General features: G+C 41.4%; 1 protein-coding gene across 3 annotated transcripts in view; it reads left to right on the top strand.

The window, feature by feature from the left end:
* The first annotated feature begins 71 nt into the window (after positions 1-71).
* Positions 72-23,127, top strand: part of MRRF (mitochondrial ribosome recycling factor) — a 56,390-nt gene continuing 33,334 nt past the window's right edge. For 2 of the 3 annotated variants that reach the window (XM_004005664.5, XM_060413802.1), the window contains exons 1-5: positions 72-113; positions 5,745-5,956; positions 11,155-11,310; positions 15,469-15,587; positions 21,997-22,088. In XM_004005664.5, coding sequence (XP_004005713.1) covers positions 5,773-5,956; positions 11,155-11,310; positions 15,469-15,587; positions 21,997-22,088 — 551 coding nt within the window. In that variant the 5' untranslated portion in view covers positions 72-113; positions 5,745-5,772. The remainder of the gene's footprint in view (positions 114-5,744; positions 5,957-11,154; positions 11,311-15,468; positions 15,588-21,996; positions 22,089-23,127) is intronic. The other variant, XM_027966472.2, reaches the window with a different exon arrangement.

Raw genomic sequence — 23,127 nt, 5'->3', positions numbered from 1 at the left:
GCCCGCGCCGCCGCCCCGCCCCGTGACGTCACGACGCCCGCGCCGCTGCCGCCGCCGCCGCCGCCGCCGCCGTGGTCGCGCGAGTCTTTTCCTAGTAACCTGGGCGCTAGTTGGTGAGTGGCCTCAGCACAGCCTGGAGGCGGGCGCGGGGTCCGGGTCCCGGAGACCTCTCTTCAGGGACCTCTGGGATACATTAAGGGGGCCTAAACACCGTCCCCGATGCGTTCCATTAAAATCCGGCTTGACCTTTACGGCTCAGGGCGGAACCTGTCGATCCGAGCGAGTCTCACGGGTTGGGGGCGGGGCTCATTTCATCACCTAGGGACCTTCAGAATGAGAGCCGGGCTTACTAAATAGCAGCCGGGCTGCTAAATAGTAGCAGCTGTTTAGTGGCCTGCTAACTGGCAGGAATATTTAATTTTCAGAACAGTCCTGTGGGAATAGGTTTTTTTTTTTTTTCCTAATCCCGTATGCTGGAGAAACGCAAACTCGGAGAAATAAAATCAGGGTCGTATCGCTATGAGGGAAGTGAAAGTGAAAGGCGCTTAGTCTAGTCCGACTCTTTGCGACCCCACGGACTATGCAGTCCATTCTTCAGGCCAGAATACTGGAGTGGGTAGCCTTTCCCTGCTCCAGAGGATCTTCTTAAGCCAGGGATCGAACCCAGGTCTCCTACACTATAGGCGGATTGAGTGATGGCGCCCAAATTTAAGTCTCACCTTTTAACCATTACTCTGTGCCCTCCAGTGGCAAGACGGTTGTCATTTCGATTGCCCTTCTATGTTTATAAAGTGCTTCTGCAACTCTTAGCTCATTGGATCGCCCCGCTAACCCTGATGAATAGTATTGTCATCTACAGGTGAAATCGGGGCCCAGAGATTTTGACCTACCTAAGGTTCCATACCTATGAAGTGCTGGAACCAGCACTCTTTCCCAGGTCTTCTCTAAGTTTGTTGCATTTTTTTCTTTCACCCACCCTATTGCGTTCTCAGAATCTTGGGAAGCTTCATAGTTAGAAAGAATGAAACCTGGTCTGACCCTCTATAGTTGAGGAAAGAAAACCTGGGTAGGAGAAATGACTTAATAGAAGTCTCAGGTCAGCTTCCACAGGTGCTTTTTGAATACAAAGTACAGTAAGTTCCCTGCATACAAACCTTCAAGTTGTGAACTTTCAAAGATGGGAACGTATTATAAACCTATTGCAGTATAGTAGTATATAGCTGCTTGTGTTAGGTGCGTATCTAGGCTAACTTTGTTGGACTTACTAACAAATCAGGCTTATGAACAAGCATTCCCTACATACATACAAGTTTGTATGTAGGGAACTCACTGTAGTTATGACTCTAAAAAGGATGATGGGCAGGGAGTAATGAGTTAGGAGTATCAGAAACCAGACCTCCTTAGACAAAAGCTGTTTCTCCACCTGTTCAGTGTCACAGCCTTCCTTTGGCTGTGCCAGGGACATGATCCTGCCTGTAGTCAGATACTGTAAATGCCTTCACTTGTTGCTGAATTTAGAGAAGAACATGACCTCTTACCTCTAAGTGAAAAGTCTGGCAAACCAAGAGATCATGGAAGCAGTGTTGGGGAGTAGAGCCTAGGACCTACTGTCTCTGGCTTTGATTTCTGTTTTGGTGCTAGCAATATGACTTTGAGGAAGGACAATCTAGACTTTCACTCATGTAGTCTTCACGTTTATTAAGTGTCTCCTGTGTTCAGAACTGTGCCAGGGACTGGGGATGCAGCCTTGAACAAGACAACCATAGTTTAATCCTTGTAGTACTTATAGTCAGTTCTTACGGAGAGAATAAGACAATGATCCGATAATTATTGTTCAGTCACTAAGTCATGTCCAACTCTTTTGTGACCCTATGGCCTGTGGCCCGCCAGGCTCCTCTGTTTATGGGATTGCCCAGGCAAGAATACTGAAGTGGGTTGCCATTTCCTTCTCTGAGGGATCTTCCCAACCCAGGGATTGAACCCGCATCTCCTGCATTGGTAGGCGGATTCTTTACCACTGAGCCACCAAGGAAGCCAGATTAAGTAATTACACAAATATAAACTGATATTGTTTAAGTAAGTGCCATGAAAAAGTACATGGTACTAAGAAAAGGGAATATAGGACATTTGACCTGTTGGGCTAGAGAAAACAGCCAAGGAAAGCATCCTCTGAGGAAGTGGTACTTCACCTGAAGTCTGAAAGAAAAGTTCATTAACAAGGTGAGGGAAGATCATTCCAAGCAGATTCAACAGTGTTTTTGAAGACCCTGGCTCAGGAAATTATTCAAGGAAATGAAAGACTAGTTTACCAATTTGTACAATGTGAGTGGTAATCACAACATTGCCCAGTTATTGTGGGAATCAGGTAATACATGTGAAAGTATTTTATATACAACAAGGACCTGTGTGTGCACACCCATATTATAAGAATCTGCATGTTATGAACTAATATACAACTGAATTGGTAGGGGTTGCTGAAATGGTGGATAAGCTAGGACTTTGTCTTCCTCATCTAGTTCTTTCCAAAGTAAAAATGCACCTTCTATGAAAAGTGGGAAAAGTCAAGATTTGAGAATCTCAGCTTTGGATAGAGAATACATGCCTCAAGTAGTTTTAAAAAAATATTTAAACAATTTGAAAAATAATGCCAGTAATTGCACTGTTTTATGTACGCAGTATAGGATAATGCTTAAGAGCACAGACTGTGGAACAAAAGTGCCTGAATTAAAATCTTGAGCAAATTGTTTATCTTTGCCTCTGTGTCTTTATCCATAAAATGGGGATAATAATAAGTACTTATCTCCCAGGATTATTCTGAGGCTCAAATGAGTTAATGTATGCAATACAGTGCTTAGAACTGTTTCTGGCACAGTTATTACTATAAAATTATAAGCTATTGTTTCATTATTATTGTTATAATTACCTTTTTAAAGGCTCATTAATATCACCATGAAAAAGGTGCGGTGGAAACTGTAGCTCAGAGAGGTTGATCTCCCCAAGTTCACACTGCTCGTAAGTGGGCAAACTGACATTTCAGTTCAAGACTTCATCCAAAGGTCAGATGTTTCCTGCTGCATTTTCTTCCGACTATAGGTTAATTTTGTTGTAGAATACTTGGGCTTGCATGATGGTTCCTTTCCTTGTCTTTACTTTTGTGCTGAACTGAGTGCTGATATGAATATTCTTAAGGTAAAGAGTCCAAGGGGCTGCCTTAATTGAATTTCCACTTTGAAGTTTCCTGACTTCTGTGCAGTTTAAAATCTATGTCTTAAGCATTTCAGCAATGTGGTTTATTTATAGAGCCGTCTTCCGGTTCATGTGTACTGAGTCCGCTTTTGGGTATTGAGTTTTCTGTCAAAGGTTGTTTATTTCTAACCCATTTTGATTTCCTGTTGCTTTGTGGATTGGTATTATGACCTGCAACAGGAACACCAGGAAACCTGTCTTAAATGGAATGGCCAGATTGAGACCCTGTAGATTAAAAAAAAAAAAAAAAATCACCTCATTATACAGCCATATTTGGATATAAGTGTGGGTTAGCCATTGGCTGTATTAGGCAAAAACCTAGATATAGAAACCTCATTTAGAGGCAAAATCTGTGAACAGTGCTGCTGCTACAGGGCAAAGGTATTAGGTCCAGCCTCTTGGTCAATGACGGTCTCTTAGAGGCTGAGTTTCTACGTCTATAAAGAGGAGATTATTATACTTTTCTTTGTGGCATTTTTGAGAGAATTAAATGAATACTATGGGTAAAGCAAGCAGGCTGGGCCTGACCTCTGATAATAGTAGCTATTGATAATGATTAAAAAGAGGAAACATTTTTTATTTTCTTATCTAGATCTGTTTTTACTGACATCATGCACCGATCATTGAAATCTAGCATCTCTTGCTATTAAAAATTCCATCGGGAGAAATTATTTACCTTTGTGCAACTCATTTGCTTTTCTTAATAAGTAATAATTAGAGCAGGTGCCATATTCCCAGCGCTGTACTTGGTTGTTACATGCGTTCACTACTTCATTTTATTTTAAAACTGGATTTTTTTTTTCTCACTTTACAAATGAGGAAAATGATGCCCAGAAAATGAAATGAATAGCCACAAGTTGAAATTCGTATCCAGATATGATTGACTCTTGGCTTCCTTGTACTTTAGTAATGACATGTAAGATTTCTTTGTTGTGTCTGACTCTGGCATGGAAGTTTTTGAAAGGAAAGGTGATAGGTGTCAATAGATACTCTTTAGGGGGGAATCCTGTTGTCTGTTAGACAGTGGGCCACATATTTTACTTACATTAACTAATTTATTTTTCCCAAGCCTAAGAAATAACTATAATTATCTCCATTTTATCACAGTTGAGGAAGTCAAGGTGCAGTGATGTTCAGATGCATTTGGGTAACGGTGGAGATGGGCTTGGATTCTAGATCTGTCTGCAAAGCCCATGCTCTTACTCAGACTGTAATGTGTGTGTGTGTGTTAGTTGATCAGTTGTGTCTGAGCCTTTGCGGCCTCATGGATCCAGCAGGTTTCTCTGTCCATAGAGTTTCCCAGGCAAGAATACTGGAGTGAGCTGCCATTTCCTTCTCCAGGGGATCTTCCCGGACCAGGGATCAAAGTTGTGTCTCCTGCATTGGCAGGCGGATTCTTTACCACTGAGCCAAAAGGGAGGTCCCAGATTTGCCCGTAAGTTAGAATTGTTGTTCTATCCTAGGGGTAGCTGTAGGCTTTAGCATCTTTCCACAGTCAAAAACCTCAGAAGGATCGTGTGTAACATGTGTTAACACCGAGGAGGGTGGCATTTTCCAGAGCTTTAGTTCTGTTACATGGAAGACCTCAAACCTCAGCCATGCTTCAGATTCACATTAAAGTGCATTCTAATTGGTAATCAGTGCATAAGGAACCAAAGAAAATTTTAATTAAATGCTGTTGTGTGAATTTTCCAGTCATTTTATGCCTGTTGAATGATTTTATGTAAAATTCTCTTCAGTGCTCTGCCATTACTCTTTATAGTGTAACTTTATCAAGATTTTGTGCTTTTTTTTTTTTTTTTCCTGTAAGGGTTTAATTACCATCATTAAGGATTTAGGCTGCTATGCATTTACTTAACTCTCTTCCCTGTGTACTAATTGGCATTTGCTGTAGTGGAAAGAGCGTGGCGATTTGGCGTCCTACAGACTGTGAGCTAGATATTTAAATCTCTGTGAGCCTTAGTTTCTTTGTCCTATAAAATGGGGCTAATCATACATCCTTGTACAGCTGTTAGGAGGAGGGCTGGAGATAATGTATTTAAGTTATCTAGTACAGCGGTCCCCAGCCTTTATTGGCACCAGGGACTGGTTTCGTGGAAGACAATTTTCCCACTGACCGGAGCTGGGCAGGGGGCGGGGATGGTTTCAGGGTAATTCAAGCACGTTACATTCATTGTGCTCCTGTGAGAATCTAACGCTGCAGTTCATCGGACAGTAGGCGGAGCTCAGGCGGTAACACGAGGGCTGGGGAGTGGCTGTAAATACAGATGAAGCTTCTGCTGGCTCACCTGCCGCCTACCTCCTGTCCTGCCACCCAGTTGCTAACAGGCCACAAACTGGTACGGGTTGGGAACCCCTGACCTAGCACACAAGTCAAAATGGATTGGTAGGCTCTGCTGATAGGATTTGTTTGCTAACTGGTACAGATTATTTTCTGAAGTTGCACTAACAGTAGAGTCTGTTTTACTTAGATCTCCGTTTTGTCTTGTTCTTTTTAGTGAATGTTCACAAGGATTGTCTTCAGTCATGGCCTCGGGTTTAAGGTGCTTCCGCTTGGTCCACCCTGCCTTTTGCAACTCCCTTGCAGCCTTGACCAGACCTGTTTCAGAAGTCACGCTGCAGACAGTGAGAGGAAGACAGAATGACCGTGGGCAGTGCATGGCCTATGCCGCCGTACCAGTCCGTCATTTTGCTACCAAGAAAGCTAAAGGTAGAGACGTGACCTCCTCACCCCTGTCTTATATTTAGCCCTTGAATGATCAGAGCTGGAAGAGATCTCAGAGATGTTCTGATTTCTCCCTGTGCCTCACGAAGAAGTGATGTCTCAGGTGGATCAGTTGATAGGCTTGAAAGGTCACAGGAACAGATATGGTATTAGAGCTGAGGGTCTGTTTTCCCACTTCCATGCTGCCCCATATGTTGCCACAGCTCAGAAAATGACTGTTTTGTTTTAGATTTAGAATTAGAGGTGTAAGTGCCAAGCAAGCCAGAATACTTGGGATAGGGATCAATGTATTTTCTCCTTCCAGGAAGATCTGTGTTGGAAGTAAAATTAAAAGCAGAAGTTTGTTGGGTGAGGACGCATGAGAGCCGAGGATTTAGATGGATGATCTTAATGGCTTGTGTCATCCAAGAATGAGACTTTGATATAACTCAGGTCTCAGCTTGAATGTCGCTTCCTCAGGAAAGCCTTCCCTGACCTCTTAGGCTGGGTCAGTTCCCTTGTTACACGCACTTGTGCACACTGTTGTTTTATCTTTGATGTACTTAGCAAAGCACTCATTAATTAATTAATTGTAGGATTGATTATTGTTCTGTCTTCCATACTGGACCCTGTGAGGAAATTCTCCACCTCTGTCTTTTTTTTTTTTTTTTTCCAGTCCATGTCTTTTGTTTAGGAGCAGACAGGGCCTGACACATAGTATATATTAAAAAGTTTTGTTGAAGGAACAAATGGGTGACAGAACATTGTCAGGCAGACCTGCTGTTCATACCTGCAGCTGTGGGCGTGGGAGTTCACTCGCCAGGATGATCCTTGAGATATGCTACTGAATGTTTTTTCCCCACTGCTTTTCTTTTAAGGTTTCACACAGACCTTCTCCTTTCCTGTTAACAGGAAAATTAACAAGTTGCTGGAAAAGCATTAATGCATAGCAAACGTATATTCACTTAATAGTGATAATGGTAATAACTTTTGATGTGTAGGTTGCTTTATATATTTGTTAAATTCACATACATTTAATAATTTAATTTGATCTTTATAAATTATCCATTGAAGGAATTGTAATTACCCAGTGGAGAAATTCTTCTAAATACCTAGTGAGCCTCGTGTCTCACCATTTTGCAAGTGAGGAAGCTGAGGTCCACGTGTAAGACCTTTGCCTGTGATCATATCCAGTTAGTGGCAGAGCTGGAATCCGGGGCCCTGTGCCCACCGCACTGCAGGCATCTAGTGCGCCTGGTAGCTGCAATCTTTTCATATTTAATTGCATATTCAACTTTTATCTTCTTGGGTTGCCTCTTTAAAAAGTTGGTTGTTTGGCTTTTTCCTTTAGATTTATTGGATTCTTTCTATATTAAGAATGCTGATCCTTTGTCAATATGTATATGTTATGGGTATCTACTTTGCCTTTTTACTTTATAATATCTTTCATTGAACATCAGTTTTAATGCAGTCATATTTTTCAGTTCTTTCCTTTATCATTTGTGCTTTTTCGGCCTTATTTAAGATACCCTCATCTATCCAAAAGTCATAAATCTCTTCTTCTGTACTTTCTTCTAAATATTTTGAAGGTTTTTACGTTTCATATTTGGGTCTTTAATCCATAACGGAATTTATTTCTGAATATGATATGAGATGAGGAATCTAATCTTATTTCTTTTGGAAATGAGTAATAATGTGTCAACCTCACTGTTTTAAAGTCTATTTATTTTACTATTTGTTAAACTATTTTAACGTCTATTTATTTTTGGCTGTGCCAGGTCCTCGTTACTCCGCTGGGTTTTCTCTAGTTGAGGCGACTGGGGGCTCCTCTCTGGTTGCAGTGCACAGGCTTCTCACTGCAGAGGCTTCTCTTTTTGTGGAGCATGGGCTCAGTATTTGTGGTGCCCAGGCTTAGTTGCCCCTCGGCGTGTGGGATCTTCCTGGACTAGGGATCAGACCTGTGTCCCTTGCGTTGACAGGTGGATTCTTCACCACTGGACCACCGAGGAAGTTAACCTCACTTAGGGAAAACTCTTCTTTACTCCCAGATCTGTAATGCCTCCTCTGTCGTATGTTATGTTTCTTCATATGTATGATTTATTTCTGAGCTCTTGATGTGTTGAACTGCTCATCTCTCCCTGCACTAAATTCCCTAATGCCTGAATCACTGTCATAACGTCTTGAATCTGGTGGTACAGATCTTTCCCTTCAGAACACACTAGCTTTTTTTTTTATTATTCTTCTTGGCCTTTTCTCTTCTCTGTAACGTTTATAATCATATTGTCAGGTTTTCTCCTTACAGATCTTACACAGTTCTTCAATTGGATTTATTTCTAGACTATCATCATTTTTTGGCACTTTGGTATATGATGTTTTTTAAACTTTTGAGTTATATATACAGAAAAAGTATGTACATAAATTGTCAGTGCTCAGTGAGTTTTCACAAAGTGAATACAACCATGTAACTATCACCCAGATTAAGATATAGACATCGCTTGCACTCTGGAAGCTTTGCTCTTGTCCTTTTCAAGTCTCTCCCTTCAAAAGACAACCCCTTCTCTTGACTTCAACACTGCAGATTTCGTTTTGCCCCTTTTGAACTCAGAATGGATTCTTTTCATGCCTGGCTTCTTTTAATAACAGCCTACCCGTGAGGTTTGTCCATGTTGTTGTCTGTAGTAGCTGTTGGTACATTTTACTTTTTTTTACAGTGTCCCAGTGAATGTGTCTACCGTGATTTATGTATGTTTCCTGTAGTCGATGGATATTTGAGTTGCTTCCGGTTTTGAGCTAAAATAAATAATGCTACTGTGAACATGCATTTTGGTGCCCATAAGTTTGCCTTTCTACTGGGTGTGTACCAGGAGGAAGGATTCCTGAGCCTTGGGTCATGTGTATATAACTCAGTTCAGTTTCAGAATATGTGGTTTCCCAGAGTGGCCATGTCAGGCTACTCTCCTCCCCAGGGTGTTTTAGTTTTCTGTTTGCTAATTACCCATTATCTACTTGTGAACACTTGGTATGGTCAGCCTTTTTAATTTTTGTCATTCTAATGAATGTGCCATTATATCTCATGGTTTTAATTTGTATTTCATTGGTGAATAGTGATAGTGAGCACCTTTCATTTGTTTACTGGTTATTTGGATATCCTCTTTGTTTCCAGTCTTTTGCCCATTTAAAAAAATCGACCTGATTTTTAAAAATTGACTTGTAAGAATTTTAATGTATTCTAAAGACAAGACTTTTGCATATATATGTAATGCTGATAATGATTACCTTTTCATGGTTTTTTTTTTTTTGGGTGAACAGAAGTTCTTAATTTCAATGTAGTCCAGTTTGTCAATCTTTTTCTTTTATTAGCAGTGCTCTTTTTTTCCTGTTTAAGAAATTTTCCCCTGCCTCAAAAATATATTCTATTTTATTTTTTGCAAGAGTCATTGCTTTATGTCTTTCAGAAATTATGTGTTCTGTTGGGTTGCTGGTGAATAGGAATACTTTTGATAATTGTACATTGATTTTGTATATTGCAACTCTGCTGCACTCTTTTATTAGAACCGTTGTGTATTTTTTTGGATTTTCTATGTAGATAATTAAAATACCTATATTTAATGATAGCTTTGTTTTTCCCTCCCCAATCTATATACCTCATGCCTTTTATTTCTTTTCTCTCTTTCCTCCATCCCTCTTCCCTCCTTTTCTCCTTTCCTTCCAACTACTTTGTCTAGGAATTCTAATATAATTCTAATAAAAGTGATTTTTTATTGGAGTATAATTGCTTTACAATATTATGATAGTTTCTGCTGTACAACAAAGCAAATCAGCTATGTGCGAGTAAAAGTGATTATTGATAGTAGTCATCCTTGTTTTAGTCCTGACTTTATAGTGAATACTTCTTATGTGTTAACATCAAGAATTATGTTCGCTTTATTTTTTGGTAGTCTCTCTTTTAAGCAAGTATCTTCTGTCCCTGTTTTGCTGAGAGTTTTTGTTTTGAATGGGTATTAATTTCTTTTTTTTTTTTTTTTGGTGCTCTTATTGCATTTATTGAGTGAGCATTTAAAAAATTTTTTCAGTCTATGAATGTGGTGGCTCTACATTGATAGCCTTTTCTGATGTTAAACCACTTTTGCATTCTTGGTATAAGCCCTCATTGTTCTTATGTGTAATGTGCGCATACATTGCTTGCTCCATAATCTGTATGTTGCTGGATTTGGTTTGCTAATATTAATTTAGGGCTTTTGAGTCTGTATTTGTATGTGAATTAGTCTTAATATAACTTTCTGATACTGATGGGCATAAGTTCCTTTATAGGTAATTTGTCTTTTCTCTTTGGCTGTTTTCACAGCCTCTTTGTCCTTGGTTTTCTGCATTCACAAAATGTCTAGGTATGAATTTGCTTTTAGTATCCTGTTTGAAACTGTTTCTAAATCTGAAAATTCAGCTCTTTCATCAGTTCTGAAAATTCTAAGCCGTTAGCCTGTTAACTTCAGAGCTTTCAAGCAAGATGATGACACAAGCAAATAAATGTTCAAAAAAAAAAATCACTCTGCTGCTTACTGGTTGGTTACTTTGGGCAAAACATTTAAATAGCTGTTCCTCAGATTACTTATCTGTAAAATGGGAGCAATAATAATTTCTGTTCTTCCTATGTCAAAGAGCTGCTTTGAATTCTAATATAAGAATGTACTTGAAATTGCATTGCAGATTGTAATATGGTATATGGGTGTTTAATGAAATTTGTTGTGAATGATCTCAGTAAATATGGCATATTTAATAAATAAACAAGTATAAGATAGTAGTATTTAAATGTTTTTATTCTTTTCTCTCTTCCCACACCCTACGTAAAGGAATGTAAGAATATTTGTATTACTCATGGGAGTGAGCTATGCATATATATAGTATAGCTTATGAAACATCACTATGATGGTTTAGATACAAATTAGAATTTTACTCAGTTCTCAATATTGTTGGTTTTCTAAAATATAAGCCATTGTCACTACCGCTGATGGTGGTTGATGTTGCTAAACCGCTGCTGTTCTTTCTGTCTGTGCCAGCCATCAGATACTTTGCATGGCCTTGTTTTAGGATCCAGTTTTAAATGAATTAATATATTTTCTGTGTCTCTCGTTTCCTTAACTCATTGTTTATTGTCTCTATTTATGCTGTTTTTTTTCTTTTAAATTCATTGAATGTTGACTTTCTAGCTAAAGGAAAAGGACAGTCCCAAACCAGAATGAATCTTAACACTGCCTTGGTTGAGGATATCATCAACTTAGAAGAAGTAGATGAAGAAATGAAGTCTGTGATAGAAGCACTCAAGGATAATTTCAATAAGACTGTCAGCATAAGGACGTCACCAGGTTAGTGAGTGAACCTGTGTTTCCGAGAGGGGCACGGTGGCAAGAACATTGCTTTGGCAGGACTGGATTTTACGTATCAATTGGTGACCACTGGCAGTTACTTTACTTCTCGTGTTCAGTTTCCTTGTCTAATTCCCACCTTCTAGCTTTGGAATGGGAATGAAAATAAGTGAGGTAGCATGTGTAATGATTCTTGTACAGTGCCCAGCATGTATTAACACTGCATTTATCTGTTTAGCAAATACTTGTCTGCTGTGGACTAGTCATTGTGCTGGTTCACAGTAAACAAAAATAGGTATGATCTTTGCTCTCATGGAATCATACTGTCAGAAAATGGGACTTTAATTATTACTGTACTCTAAAAACTTGTAGGTATTTAGTCTCATAGTAACTGAAATATTTGGTCTGATTTGTCCATTTTTTGTCCGAATTGGCCATTCTTATCCCTTACTGGGGACCAGCTGGCTGCAGACATGCCCACCTGAGACATTTCTATACCCCTGGGCTTGACCAGGAAGATTCCGTTTGGGTTAATAACTTCCTGAAAATGGCTTTTCTAAGTGGGAAATGTCAGAACTGTCTAGGAGAACTGTTTGCAGATGTGATGGAAGAAGTGAGTTGTCAGCTAATGGTGCAGGCAGGCAGGAAAAATCCAATTGCTATTAAATTGGCCTTTTGGAAATTGTCATCATCCTAGAGTCAAGCCCTGGACCCCCTCGGAAAATATCTGTGGGAGCTGGGGCTGCTCCCGCTCACATCTTGGTTGGGATAGTTCATAAGAAAGTTGGAAAATATTTCATGAACTTGTTCTTTAGAAAACTAAGTGAAAAATCTATAGCTCCATCTATAAACATCAGCAGAAACATCAGAGATGAGCTCCAATGTGAAACCAGAAGACCGTTCTATCATTTGTCAACCCTGGACTGGGGCATTTCTGCCTTTGCTGACAGTAGAGCGTGCCATTCAATCTCTCCCAACTGTTTATTTTAAATTTGCTTATTATTTTAGGTATGAAGCTGATAAAGTGCTTTGTCTCCCCTGTGCTTTCTGGCCTGTTAACATTCTGCAGCTGAAACCAGAGAGCAGTTTGAGAGGAGCTCAGGGAGAAATGTGATACTTCAAATTGGCCAGCAAGCTCCACTCTTGTTGAACTTAAAAAGATGATGGGCCTGGAAAGAGGTTGGGAGTGTAATTTGTTAAATGTTAACCTCTGCAAAAATGAGGGGCAGGAGTGAGGCTGAGGGAGATGCTCGCTGGGGACAGATTGAGGGAAAAGGATTTGATGCCTTATGTCGATAAGGATTTGGGGAATGGGAACCACCACGACTGCATGGTGAAAAGCCCACGTTGGGACTTCTGTGGTAGAGGCTCTTACGGCAAATCAGGAAGGCTGAATTAAGATCCATTTTCAAAAGGCCTCCCGCTGGCATTTCCTCTTTGCTTCTTTCTCTTCAGGGTTATGTTTCTACAGCATTCTGTGTAGAACTTGGGGCCATGAAGAGACTGGGTGAAACAGGCTGAACTTAGCCAGTCTTTCATTTTATTTTACTTTTTTTTTTTTTGCCAGATTATTTCATATCATCTTTCAGTACTATCTGAACCAGCAGACACTTTTCCACTTATACCTCTGTCTGTCTACCAGCAATTTCTGTCTCCAAGATTGAAGACAGAATTGATTGCTTTTAATAGTTGTCTAAAATACAGGTTTGTTTCTTCATTCTTGTCCTCTCATTCATTCATTCATACATATGTTTATTTATTCATCAGTGCATTATTAAGCACTTATTCCGCGCTGTTTAATAGGTGCTGTAGATTCAGAGAGAAAAGACATTGTCTCCATCTTCCAAGAGCCTAGATCCTAGTGTGTAGGGATAGACAAGTAAACCAACGTGTGAAACCACGAAGCAAAGCAGAATGGTGAAGATCATGACTTTGGAGTTGATCAGGTGTAGGTTTGAATTCAGGCCTCATTAAGGGCTCTTGTGACCTTGGACAAGTTATTTTCTGTGCCCCAGTTTCCACATCTGTAAAATGGTGGAACTGTCTCACAGGTTTATTGTGATAATAAAAGCAAATAAATTATAGAAAGCATTTAGACCCATGTCTTGCCCTAGGAAGTGTTCAGTAAAGATGGGTCATCATTATTATAGATTTGTGTGTAGGATCCTGGAGCTCATAAAGGATTTGTAATCCAATCTAAGAGGTCAGACAGGATTTCTGAGATTAGATGCAATGATAGCTGAGTGTTCAAGAGTGAGCAGAAGTTATCTGAGCATAGAAGGGTATCCTTAGTAGAAGGAAAAATATATGCTGAGGATCCTAAGGCAAGACAGAATGGACTGTTATTAGAGAGACTGTAAGTAGGTTAGTTTGGTTAAAATATAGGGGAAAGTTGAGACATATGATAATAGCGTGTATTGGGCCCTTGTATATGCCAGGACAGTATAAGGGCTTTCCATAAACTCTTAACTCTCATAACAACCCAGTGAGATAAGTATGATTTTAATGCCCCATTTAGAAATCAGGAAACAGACGCCCAAAAGGTTGAGGAGACCTTCCCAAGGTCACACAGTTCAGGAAGTGGCAGGGTTGGTATTTGAACCCAGGTCATTGGTCTTCAGAATCATGGACTTTTCCAGATTGAAGCCAGTGGCGTCAACAGCCTTCTAACTTGTGATGGCATTGAATTGAGTTGAGTACTGTGCTTCAGATCAGATCTTCGGGCCGTAGTGTGGAACTGCATTATCCTAACAATTTGCTAGGACAACTCCCAATTTGTTTTGGACTGACACCTCTATCACCACCACCACCCCCGCCCCTGCCCCCCCCACACAGTGTGTCAGAATGAGCTGTTCTGGAGTGATTCTTAAAATGAATGGTAAAGTTTTCTTCTAGTTCTCATTTGCATAGGAAATCAGGGAATTTGAGTAATGCCCCTTTTATTGTCTTATAACAATATACTTGCCTTCTTGACAAGAAAACTTTGCCAAAGGTTTTCCCTAATTCAGATATGGACAAAGCTCAGATCCAGGGTATCAGTGAAGTGGTAATAATTGGTGGGTTTTTTGTTGTTGTTGTTGTTGTTCCTAAAGGGAGTCTAAATGCCAAAATCGAGGTGGTATGGGGTAACAGTTCCAAACCTGGCTGCATGTCTGAATCATGTGGTCATCTTGAAAGAAAACTATAAGCGCCCCCAAAATCACAGGCTCCTGAGCCCCTACAGAATCAGGGTCTCTGGTGAGTGGGACCCAGGAATCTAAATTTAAAAGCTCCCTGGGGATTCCTGAATGGTGCAACTCAAGTTTCCCACTGATAAGGGAAAGAGACTTGATCAGAGTTGAAAGTAAGCACACCTAAGTTGGGGCTGGCTCTTGCTGGGTTTTCCTTTTGTTAGCTCTGTGATTTGGCTCATTTTACTTCCCCAAGTTTTTTTCTCTGGTGTAAAGTGGATATAGTGATACAGTGTTACAGGCTAGTTGTGAAAAGGGCTAAGTAAGAGGTACCTATTTTTATGTTTATTTTTTGTGTGTGTCTATTGTATATTTGCTTATTTATATTGAGTTGTAATGGGCACTTTAATCCTGTAAAGTATTTTAATTGAGTTGGAAACCAAGGTACTGAGAAGGTGACTGACTTGCCTGAGGTTTCATGTTAGTAAATGGTGACATAGCTGGAAGGGTGACCAACACTTTCCAGTTTCAGCTCTCAAAGTCTTGCGTCACAGGAAACCATGCAGGACCAGGCAAATCAGGATTGTTGGCCACTCTGGTGCTGGTAAGGAATTTCAACCTAGTTTTGTCAACATTTCAAAGCTCTTTCCAGCACACGGCACCACTGCTTCTGTAAACATCTGGAGTCCAAGAAAATGAAGTCTGTCACTGTTTCCAGCGTTTCCCCATCTATTTGCCATGAAGTGATGGGACCAGATGCCATGATCTTCATTTTTTGAATGTTGAGTTTTAAGCCAGCTTTTTCACTCTCCTCTTTAACCTTCATCAAGAGGCTCTTTAGTTCCTCTTTCTGCCATAAGGGTGGTGTCATCTGCATATCTGAGGTTATTGATATTTTTCTAAACATTAGTTGAATCTGAATTGATAGAGACTTAGATGTGAGGTTACTAAAAGTCCTTCTGAATTCTAATTTTAATTTTCCTTTTAGGATCCCTTGATAATATCACTGTGGTGACTGCTGATGGGAAGCTTGCTCTCAACCAGATCAGCCAGATCTCCATGAAGTCGCCACAGCTGATACTGGTGAATATGGCCAGCTTCCCAGAGGTAAGGTGGCCTTGCTCAAGGGCTCCCTCTCCATGGTCTCCCTTGTAATGCAGGAGACTACAGCGAGTCAGGAGGAAGTATTCCCTTCACTTTGGGGTGAGACAAGAGACAAGGCATAACAAAGGGAATTTAAGGATAAGAAAAGCTCTCTTCCTCTTTCTAGATTCCTTTTCTATTTTACTCAAACACTATAGAGTCCAGGCAAGTAATTTGAATACTGACACAGGTCCCAGCTAAGACAAACAGGAGTGGCAGTGGGGTAATTGGAGGGGCAGGGGTAAACTGTAGAGTGTGTGCCCTATCTGAAGGGAGCAGCCTTTGCCCAGTTGCTGCTGATCCTTCCCAGGCAGAAATGTAGACCTGGTAATCAGATACTACCAGATACTAAGATTTTTATTTACAGAAGAAGCCAATAGCCCCAATTTCTATCTTTGCTGAATGTTGATAACTAATTCCCTTTTTTGGTGTGTTTTAAGTCTGTGACAGAGTCTGTTGATGGGCCACATTTGGCCCGTGGGCCACCAGTTCATGACCTTCACGTTGTTTGGAGTAGTGCTGTGCTGTGCTGCGCTTAGTCACTCAGTCGTGTCTGACTCTTTGTGACCCCATGGCTCTAGCCCGCCAGGCTCCTCTGTCCATGGCGATTCTCCAGGCTAGAATACTGGAGTGGGTTGCCATGCCCTCCTCCAGGGGATCTTCCCAACCCAGGTGGGTTCTTTACCGTCTGAGCCACCAGGGAAGCCCTATTTGGAGCAGACCTTCCAGGAACTCACATTCGTTTGGGATATTGCCCAGAGCACAGTGCTTCCAGGGCTGGAAGGTGGGTTGCATTAGATCATTGCAACCTGGAGGCTGTGATTTTAAGTCTGGTTGAGGAAGATAAATAGGCTATTCCTTACTGGTACAGTAAGAAGTGACCTGGATTGGGACTCCTTGAGGACCTGGAATGTGGTCCCACCTCTCGCCAGTTGGCTATGTAGGTTGTGTCATTCTCTGGGTCTCCATTTCCTCATCTGTTCACGTGAGATGAAGGCATCTGAAGTCTCTATTCTGATGGTCTCTTTCAGTAATTCTAGCCCAAAGACAGACACCAAAGTTGAACCTGCTGAATTTGACAAAACTGGGTTAGAGACAAGAGTAAGCCCTTGATATGAGTAGACTTTCAAATCAGGGGGCTCTTGCAGCTGATGTGCCCATATTTGTGGGGGTATTACTCACTTCTCCCCTGTCGTGTTCTCCATACTTCAGCCAGAGAGAACTTGTAAAGATATTAATATCTCTTTGATTATGTCATTCCCGGGCACTGAGTTCATCAGCGGTTTCAAGTAATCCTTAAGGAGATGACTGTGGCCTAGACGGCTTCGTGTGAAACGGCCCTGCTTGTCCCTGCAGACGCCCCACTCTCGTGCACTGTCACCCTTGCATGCTGCTCTGCCCACGAGCCTTTCGGTTCCTCAAACCCTTAATATCCTCAGGGCCTTTGCGTATGCTATTTCCTTTGCATGGATCACTCTTGTCTGGCTAATTACTATCCGTATTTTGGACCACAGCTTTCATATTGCTTTCTCAGGGAAGTCTTTCCTAGTCCACGCAAAATCTCAATTATTCCTCTATCTTAACCACTTTTATACAGCACAGTTATTTTTCTTCGTTGTACTTAACAGTTATGCACTTATCTACATCTTAGTTTTCCATCTCCCTTTCATTAGATCATAAGCTTGGAATGTGGGAATCACATCCAACTTGCTCATTCTGTCCAGCACCAAACACCATGCCTGACACATGGACGCACCCAGTAAATTTCCCTCAAATGGATGAATACTTGTCATTAGGTTGATGGAAGGGAGGCACTCATTCGTGGTGTTCCCGAGGAGCAGAGAAATGGACAGAAAGGGAACTGTTAGCTCTTTCCCCTTCTGGCCCCTCTGAACCACTGAGGCCTCTCCGCCTTGTTCATCTGATCCCACAGGCACCGCGGGCCAATTTAGGGAACAGCCTCCTAATTACGCAGCTTGAAGACCTCATCAGGCAGATTGCTTTTCAGAGCCAGCCACTTCTGTTATTAAATAGCAAATGGCATTCACAGAAGAAGCACCTGATTGGCCACCAGAGCATCTTAGGAGGCAGGAGGAGGTATTAACAGCTTAATTTTTTCTTAGGAAATTGGAATATATCTTCCTTTTCCAAGCAAGGCATCTTTGCCATTTCTCCAAGTTGAAATTCTGTGAGTTTTGGAAAAAAAAAAAAAAACACATCTACGGTTAACCTTAGTAGAGAGGCTCCTTACAAGGACAGAGTGAGGAAGTGTGAGTTACATTGTCTTTTGAATTCCTTTATCTCATCTGGTGTATATATTAAACAAATAGCTCTAACTAAACATTTCCTTCCTCTGGTTTAGAAGCTGTCCATGGAGTGCCCAGGTTTATAGCTTCAAAATGCTGAGCTAATCCTCTCTGTGTTTATATACTTCCTTTTTGTTTCACATGTGCCTGGCTTTCTTTTCAAACCTGAGCATTTCTGTGTCATGCCGTAGAGACACAATACAGATTTACATGCATAATCTTTTTAAATGCATTGAGGACAAAAAACTGCATTGCATTTGTTGAGCATGTGTCCTGCTTGATAAATGATAGACACAAGTTACTACCTTCCATAAACTTGCCTGCAGCTAGACTTAATGATGGGAAAGTAGGGAGTTTAAAAAAAACAAAAACAAAAACAGACCACAGCATGATTTGAGCAAGGCAAATGAGGAAAAAAAAAAAAATTCTGCAGGCTCTTTTATTGCTCCTGTGGAAGGAAGAAAGATGGGTTGAGTGTGTACAGGGCTGCTAGGCATTGCTTTCTCGTGTTTTGTTTCCTGTGATCAGCACAGCTACTCTTTAAAGTTAGACTTAAGTCCGTTTTCTAGAGGAGGAAACTGAGGCTTAGGAAAGTAGAATTTTTCCACAGATTCATGCTGTGGCAGGAGAGCCAGGACTTGAGCTTAGGTCTGTTTGACTCTAAATCCTGTGCTCCTTTCACCATGTGTTCCTTAATTCCACAAGTATTTTTGTTGAGTCTCTGCAAATCAGCTGTTGACTTGAACCCAGATTGTCAAGGACTTGTTCACCTATCTACAAAAATTTCATCGTCTTTTGTCCTGTAGCATACACATGCACAAAGATGTGAGTATAGACATGAATGAATTGGATTTATTAGTTTAAGAATCCCTGGAGGAGGAAAGGCAACCCACTCCAGTATTCTTGCCTGAAAAATCCCATGGACAGAGGAGCGTGGCAGGCTGTAGTCCCTGGGGTGCCAAAGAGTCAAACACTACTGAGTGAGCGTGCACGCACGCAGTAATAGCAGACATTGCTAATTGATCACAGCACTCGGTCCTGCCTAACACCACATGGGATCTGTGATCTTTCTTGACACAGTACTCCAAGCAGCCACAACCAGTGGGTCATTGTTGCCATTGGAGGGCGTCTGTTTGCACTGGGGCGCTGGTGGGCATCTCTTCGGTGAGGGGTAAAGGCTAAGAGATGGAAATGTGATAGAAATGCATGCTTTTTTGTCTGAACCATGAATAGGTCAGAAGTCATGTTGGGAAAATGACGGTAATTCCCTGAGTTTCTGTATTCTTCCATATCAAACTAAAATGTATGTATTTCAGAACTACCTCTTTCAGTAGGTTTTTTTTTTTTTTTTTTCAAATGAAACCACTCTTGGTTCACATTTTTTCTGCATGCGAAAGGACACAGAACAGGTATAAAATGGTACAAAATAAGGCTTTTGGGAAGGGGTATAAACATGAGGAGTTTTTCTAACAGGTTTGAGCCAGTGCCTTAATATACATATTAATCTACTTATTCAGCAAGCTTCTACTGAGCAATCACTGCATCCTTGGCACTGAGCCTTGGACAGTGAAGGTGTAAATATTGAGCTGTAGCTCCTGCCCAGCTTGGAAGCAGCGGTGGGTGCTCCCATGCTTGCCTAGGCAGGCTGTGTGGCAACACTTGGGCCAGACTGTGGAGGGAAAGTGGAGGTGGTGGTGGTGGCGGGGTGGTCCAGCCAAGTCACCAGTCTTTCCTTCAGTGAAAAGCTTCAGAAAAAGATTAGGAGTCTTGAAATCAGGTCAGTCCTTCAAAGTGATGATTCTCCCTTTTAAAAAAATTTTTATTTTTAATTAATTAGTCTATTTATTTATATTTTGGGCACACTGAGAGGCATGTGGGATCTTAGTTCCCCCGACCAGGGATAGAACCTGCGCCTCCTGCATTGGAAGTGCAGAGTCCTAACCTCTGGACTGCCAGGGAAGCCCCTCCCTTTATGTTTAACTTGAGAAGTCTGTGTTTCATTTTATTAAGGAAGTTGGTAGTTCTCTTGTAGAGGAAAATTTCATTTATTTATCCAGCTCTTTTATTTACCTTGGCCATACGCTTTATACACCAGACCTAGTTCCAAATTCTTTTTGACTATTAAAAAAAAAAGAATCAAATTCCCTGTGCCATAGTTACTGAATACATTGAGCTAGTGGATCTGGGAGGTAAGAGAGACTAAGGAACGTCACTGGATGGAGAGTTGAGGAGCTGAGCCTCCTCTTAACACTGCCAGTAACCGGAAGCGTGATGGGCCAGGTCTTCACTCCGTTGCTCTTGGCTTTTAGGGACTGTGTCTCTGGGTAGGGTTGTGACCTTTACCAGCAGGTCCCTGCACACATAAGGAAGGGACTGTACTGGTTATGTCTGAGATCCCTTCCAGCTCCAGTAGTCTGTGGTTAGAGGTACATTTTAAGAGTTTCTCATTTTAAGCAGTGGCTGCACAGTTAAATTCTGTAGCCCAGGGGCATGATTTGTCTTCTTGTGGAAGGCTGGTTTGTCTTTTTGACCTGACAATAGCATCTTATGTCCCTGTAGAATTCAGGTCATTTTACCATGAAATGGATGAGCTTTTTAGGCACTCCCTTAAAACAAAACCCAACCTGAAAAAATAAAATAGGTGTGCAACAAACCCCATTTATTTAAACCGGAAAGTCTAGGGAGGAACTCAAGGCTGGGAATTGGCTCTGTTGAATCCAAGCGATATGGATTGGCTCTGGTCAAACCTAAAATTCTTTTGAAAATCAGGGGCCTTGTTTTCATGAATGGCACATTGTCATGCCAATGGAATTCTCTCTTCCACACTGCCTTCTCTTATGCGGTAGAATTGCAAACCAGGTGTGGTTATAATGTTGCTTAAGGTTGAGATAAGGCAGTTTGGGACGGCAGTGTACCAGTGTGCCACCTTGCCTGATAGAGAGCAAGGCTGTGTCAGAAGAGACCCGGATGGACCTCAGGACAGCAGTGCATCAGAGAACAATACTCCGTGTTCTGTAAGAAACCATAATGGAAAAGAATGTGAGAAAGAATATCTTTGTGTATAGCGGAATCATGTTGCTGTACAACAGAAATTAACATTGTAAAAGAGCTATATTTTGATGAAATAAATTTTTTTTAAACAAAGAGGGACTTCGATGGCAGTTCCGTGGTTAAGACTTGGCACTTCCACTGCAGGGGCCATGGGTTCGATCCCTATTCAGGAGAAATAAGATCCGACATCGCATGCCTCATGGTACAGGCACAAAAAAAGAGGAAAAGAAAGACAGCAGTGCATCAGCTAAGCAATGACATCAGCTCATCATTCTTCGGGGGTTTGTGCGTTCTTCTCTTTATTGAATATGCTTATGTAATAGCGCCCCTTGCCTGGGTGATGCATGGCTCCTGTCCCTCATTTAATCCTCCCTGAGGTACAGTACTGCAGGGTCTCAGACTACTACACGGAGGCTCAGAGAGGTCAAGCTTATTGCCCAGGGTCACATGGTTAGCAGAGTGGGGATTTGAACTGAGATCTTCCACGCTTCCTTTCTTGGCATGCACACCAGCAGAGATTCATTGCTCATGCCAAAACACAAGTGAGGTTGGTGTGAGCATAGATGTGAGTGAGTTAAATTTATTTACTCATTCCAGTCGGCACTGGTATATTTTGAGTGTAAAATGTCAACTGGAATTTTTAATGTATAAAGTCTTTCAGCTGTCTTTACACCAATCTTTGCACAGACCAGCCCCCCTCCCTTGAGAATTTATTGTGGTTTTGATCTGCGTTGCCTCAAACCATTGAAATCTTTTCAAAGAAGCAGAGCTGTTTTCTTTTTATTTTTTCCTCTATGCTTTTTTTCCCTCCCGCAATACACTGGTACCAGGAGTGGACATAGTTTGCTATTCAGCTTGATCAAAGCACTCTACACCAATGTAACTTCCTGATCTTACTGGTAACAGAACTAAATGTTTCCATGTTCTGCCAAGATGGGTTGCCAGTTATCGACAGAGGGCTTGCATCTGGTAATAATTATTTACTAATTCTGTTTACCTTTTGATCTGGTTTTCAGTGTACAGCTGCAGCTATCAAGGCTATAAGAGAAAGTGGAATGAATCTGAACCCAGAAGTGGAGGGGACGCTAATTCGGGTACCCATTCCCAAGTAAGTCTGGCTGACATTCACATATTTTGATGTAATGGGGCAGCTATCTTTGGAAGGAAACCAACACTCCATGATACTGTTAGTCTGATGGCGTACTTTACCTGTATCTCTCACCCTGGCCGGCTCCAGCATCTTTTGAGATCCAGTTTATTGTTCAGATGCAGCAGTAAACCTGACAAAGTTCTTGTCCTCATGTATTTTACATTCCTATTGGGAAGATAGGACTCATAAATAAAGTCATTCCAGATAATGAAATGCTGTGAGAAAAGAAAGGGCAGTGTGTTCCAATAGAGAGCAACTTGCTGAGAGTGATGGTGGCAGGGACAGCTTCACAAGGAGGTCACATTTCTGCCGACAGTTCAGTGATGAGGACAAGGCAGCCTAGGGGAAGAGCTTTCCAGGCAGAGGGAACAGACAGCCCAAAGGCCCTGAGTCTGGAAAGACTTCGACACTTGTAATCTCTAACCCAAATTTCTGGAAGAGTCATTTTCCCATAAGTCCTCGCTTATTGAAAAATGTTAGGTATAAGAAAGAACAGAATATTGTTAGTTATGTAAACATATAGAACTGAAGAGTTTCAAAGGCATAAAGTGTATGTTTATTTTTAAATTAAAAAAGAAAAATGATAAGACCGTGGCATATTTGATGAAGAGAAAGCCATTGTCTCTCAGTGGTGGCATGGGGGATGGATTGGTGAGAGGCCCATGCTCTAGGCATTACAGGCCCTGATGAGTAGCGTGGGCTTGCTGTCATTGTAGTGGGAAGCCACTGGAGGCCCTTCAGCAGAGGAGTGATCTGATGTTGACTTTTTAGGAGCTCTCTGGCTGCTGATTAACAGATGAAATGTAGGGGGACAGAGTGGACCCAGAGAGTATCGTTGGGAGGCCACTATAGTAGTCTAATTCTAGGACTTAGTGTGTGCTAAGTCGCTTTAGTTGCGTCCGACTCTGCGACCCTATGGACTATAGCCCACCAGGCTCTTCTGTCCATGGGATTCTTGAGACAAGAATACTGGAGTGGGTTGCCATGCCCTCTTCCA

This window comes from Ovis aries, chromosome 3, assembly GCF_016772045.2.
Source record: "Ovis aries strain OAR_USU_Benz2616 breed Rambouillet chromosome 3, ARS-UI_Ramb_v3.0, whole genome shotgun sequence".
NCBI lineage: Eukaryota > Metazoa > Chordata > Mammalia > Artiodactyla > Bovidae > Ovis > Ovis aries.
Note: the sequence above shows the minus strand (reverse complement) of the source record. Positions and strands in the feature narration are given on the sequence as shown.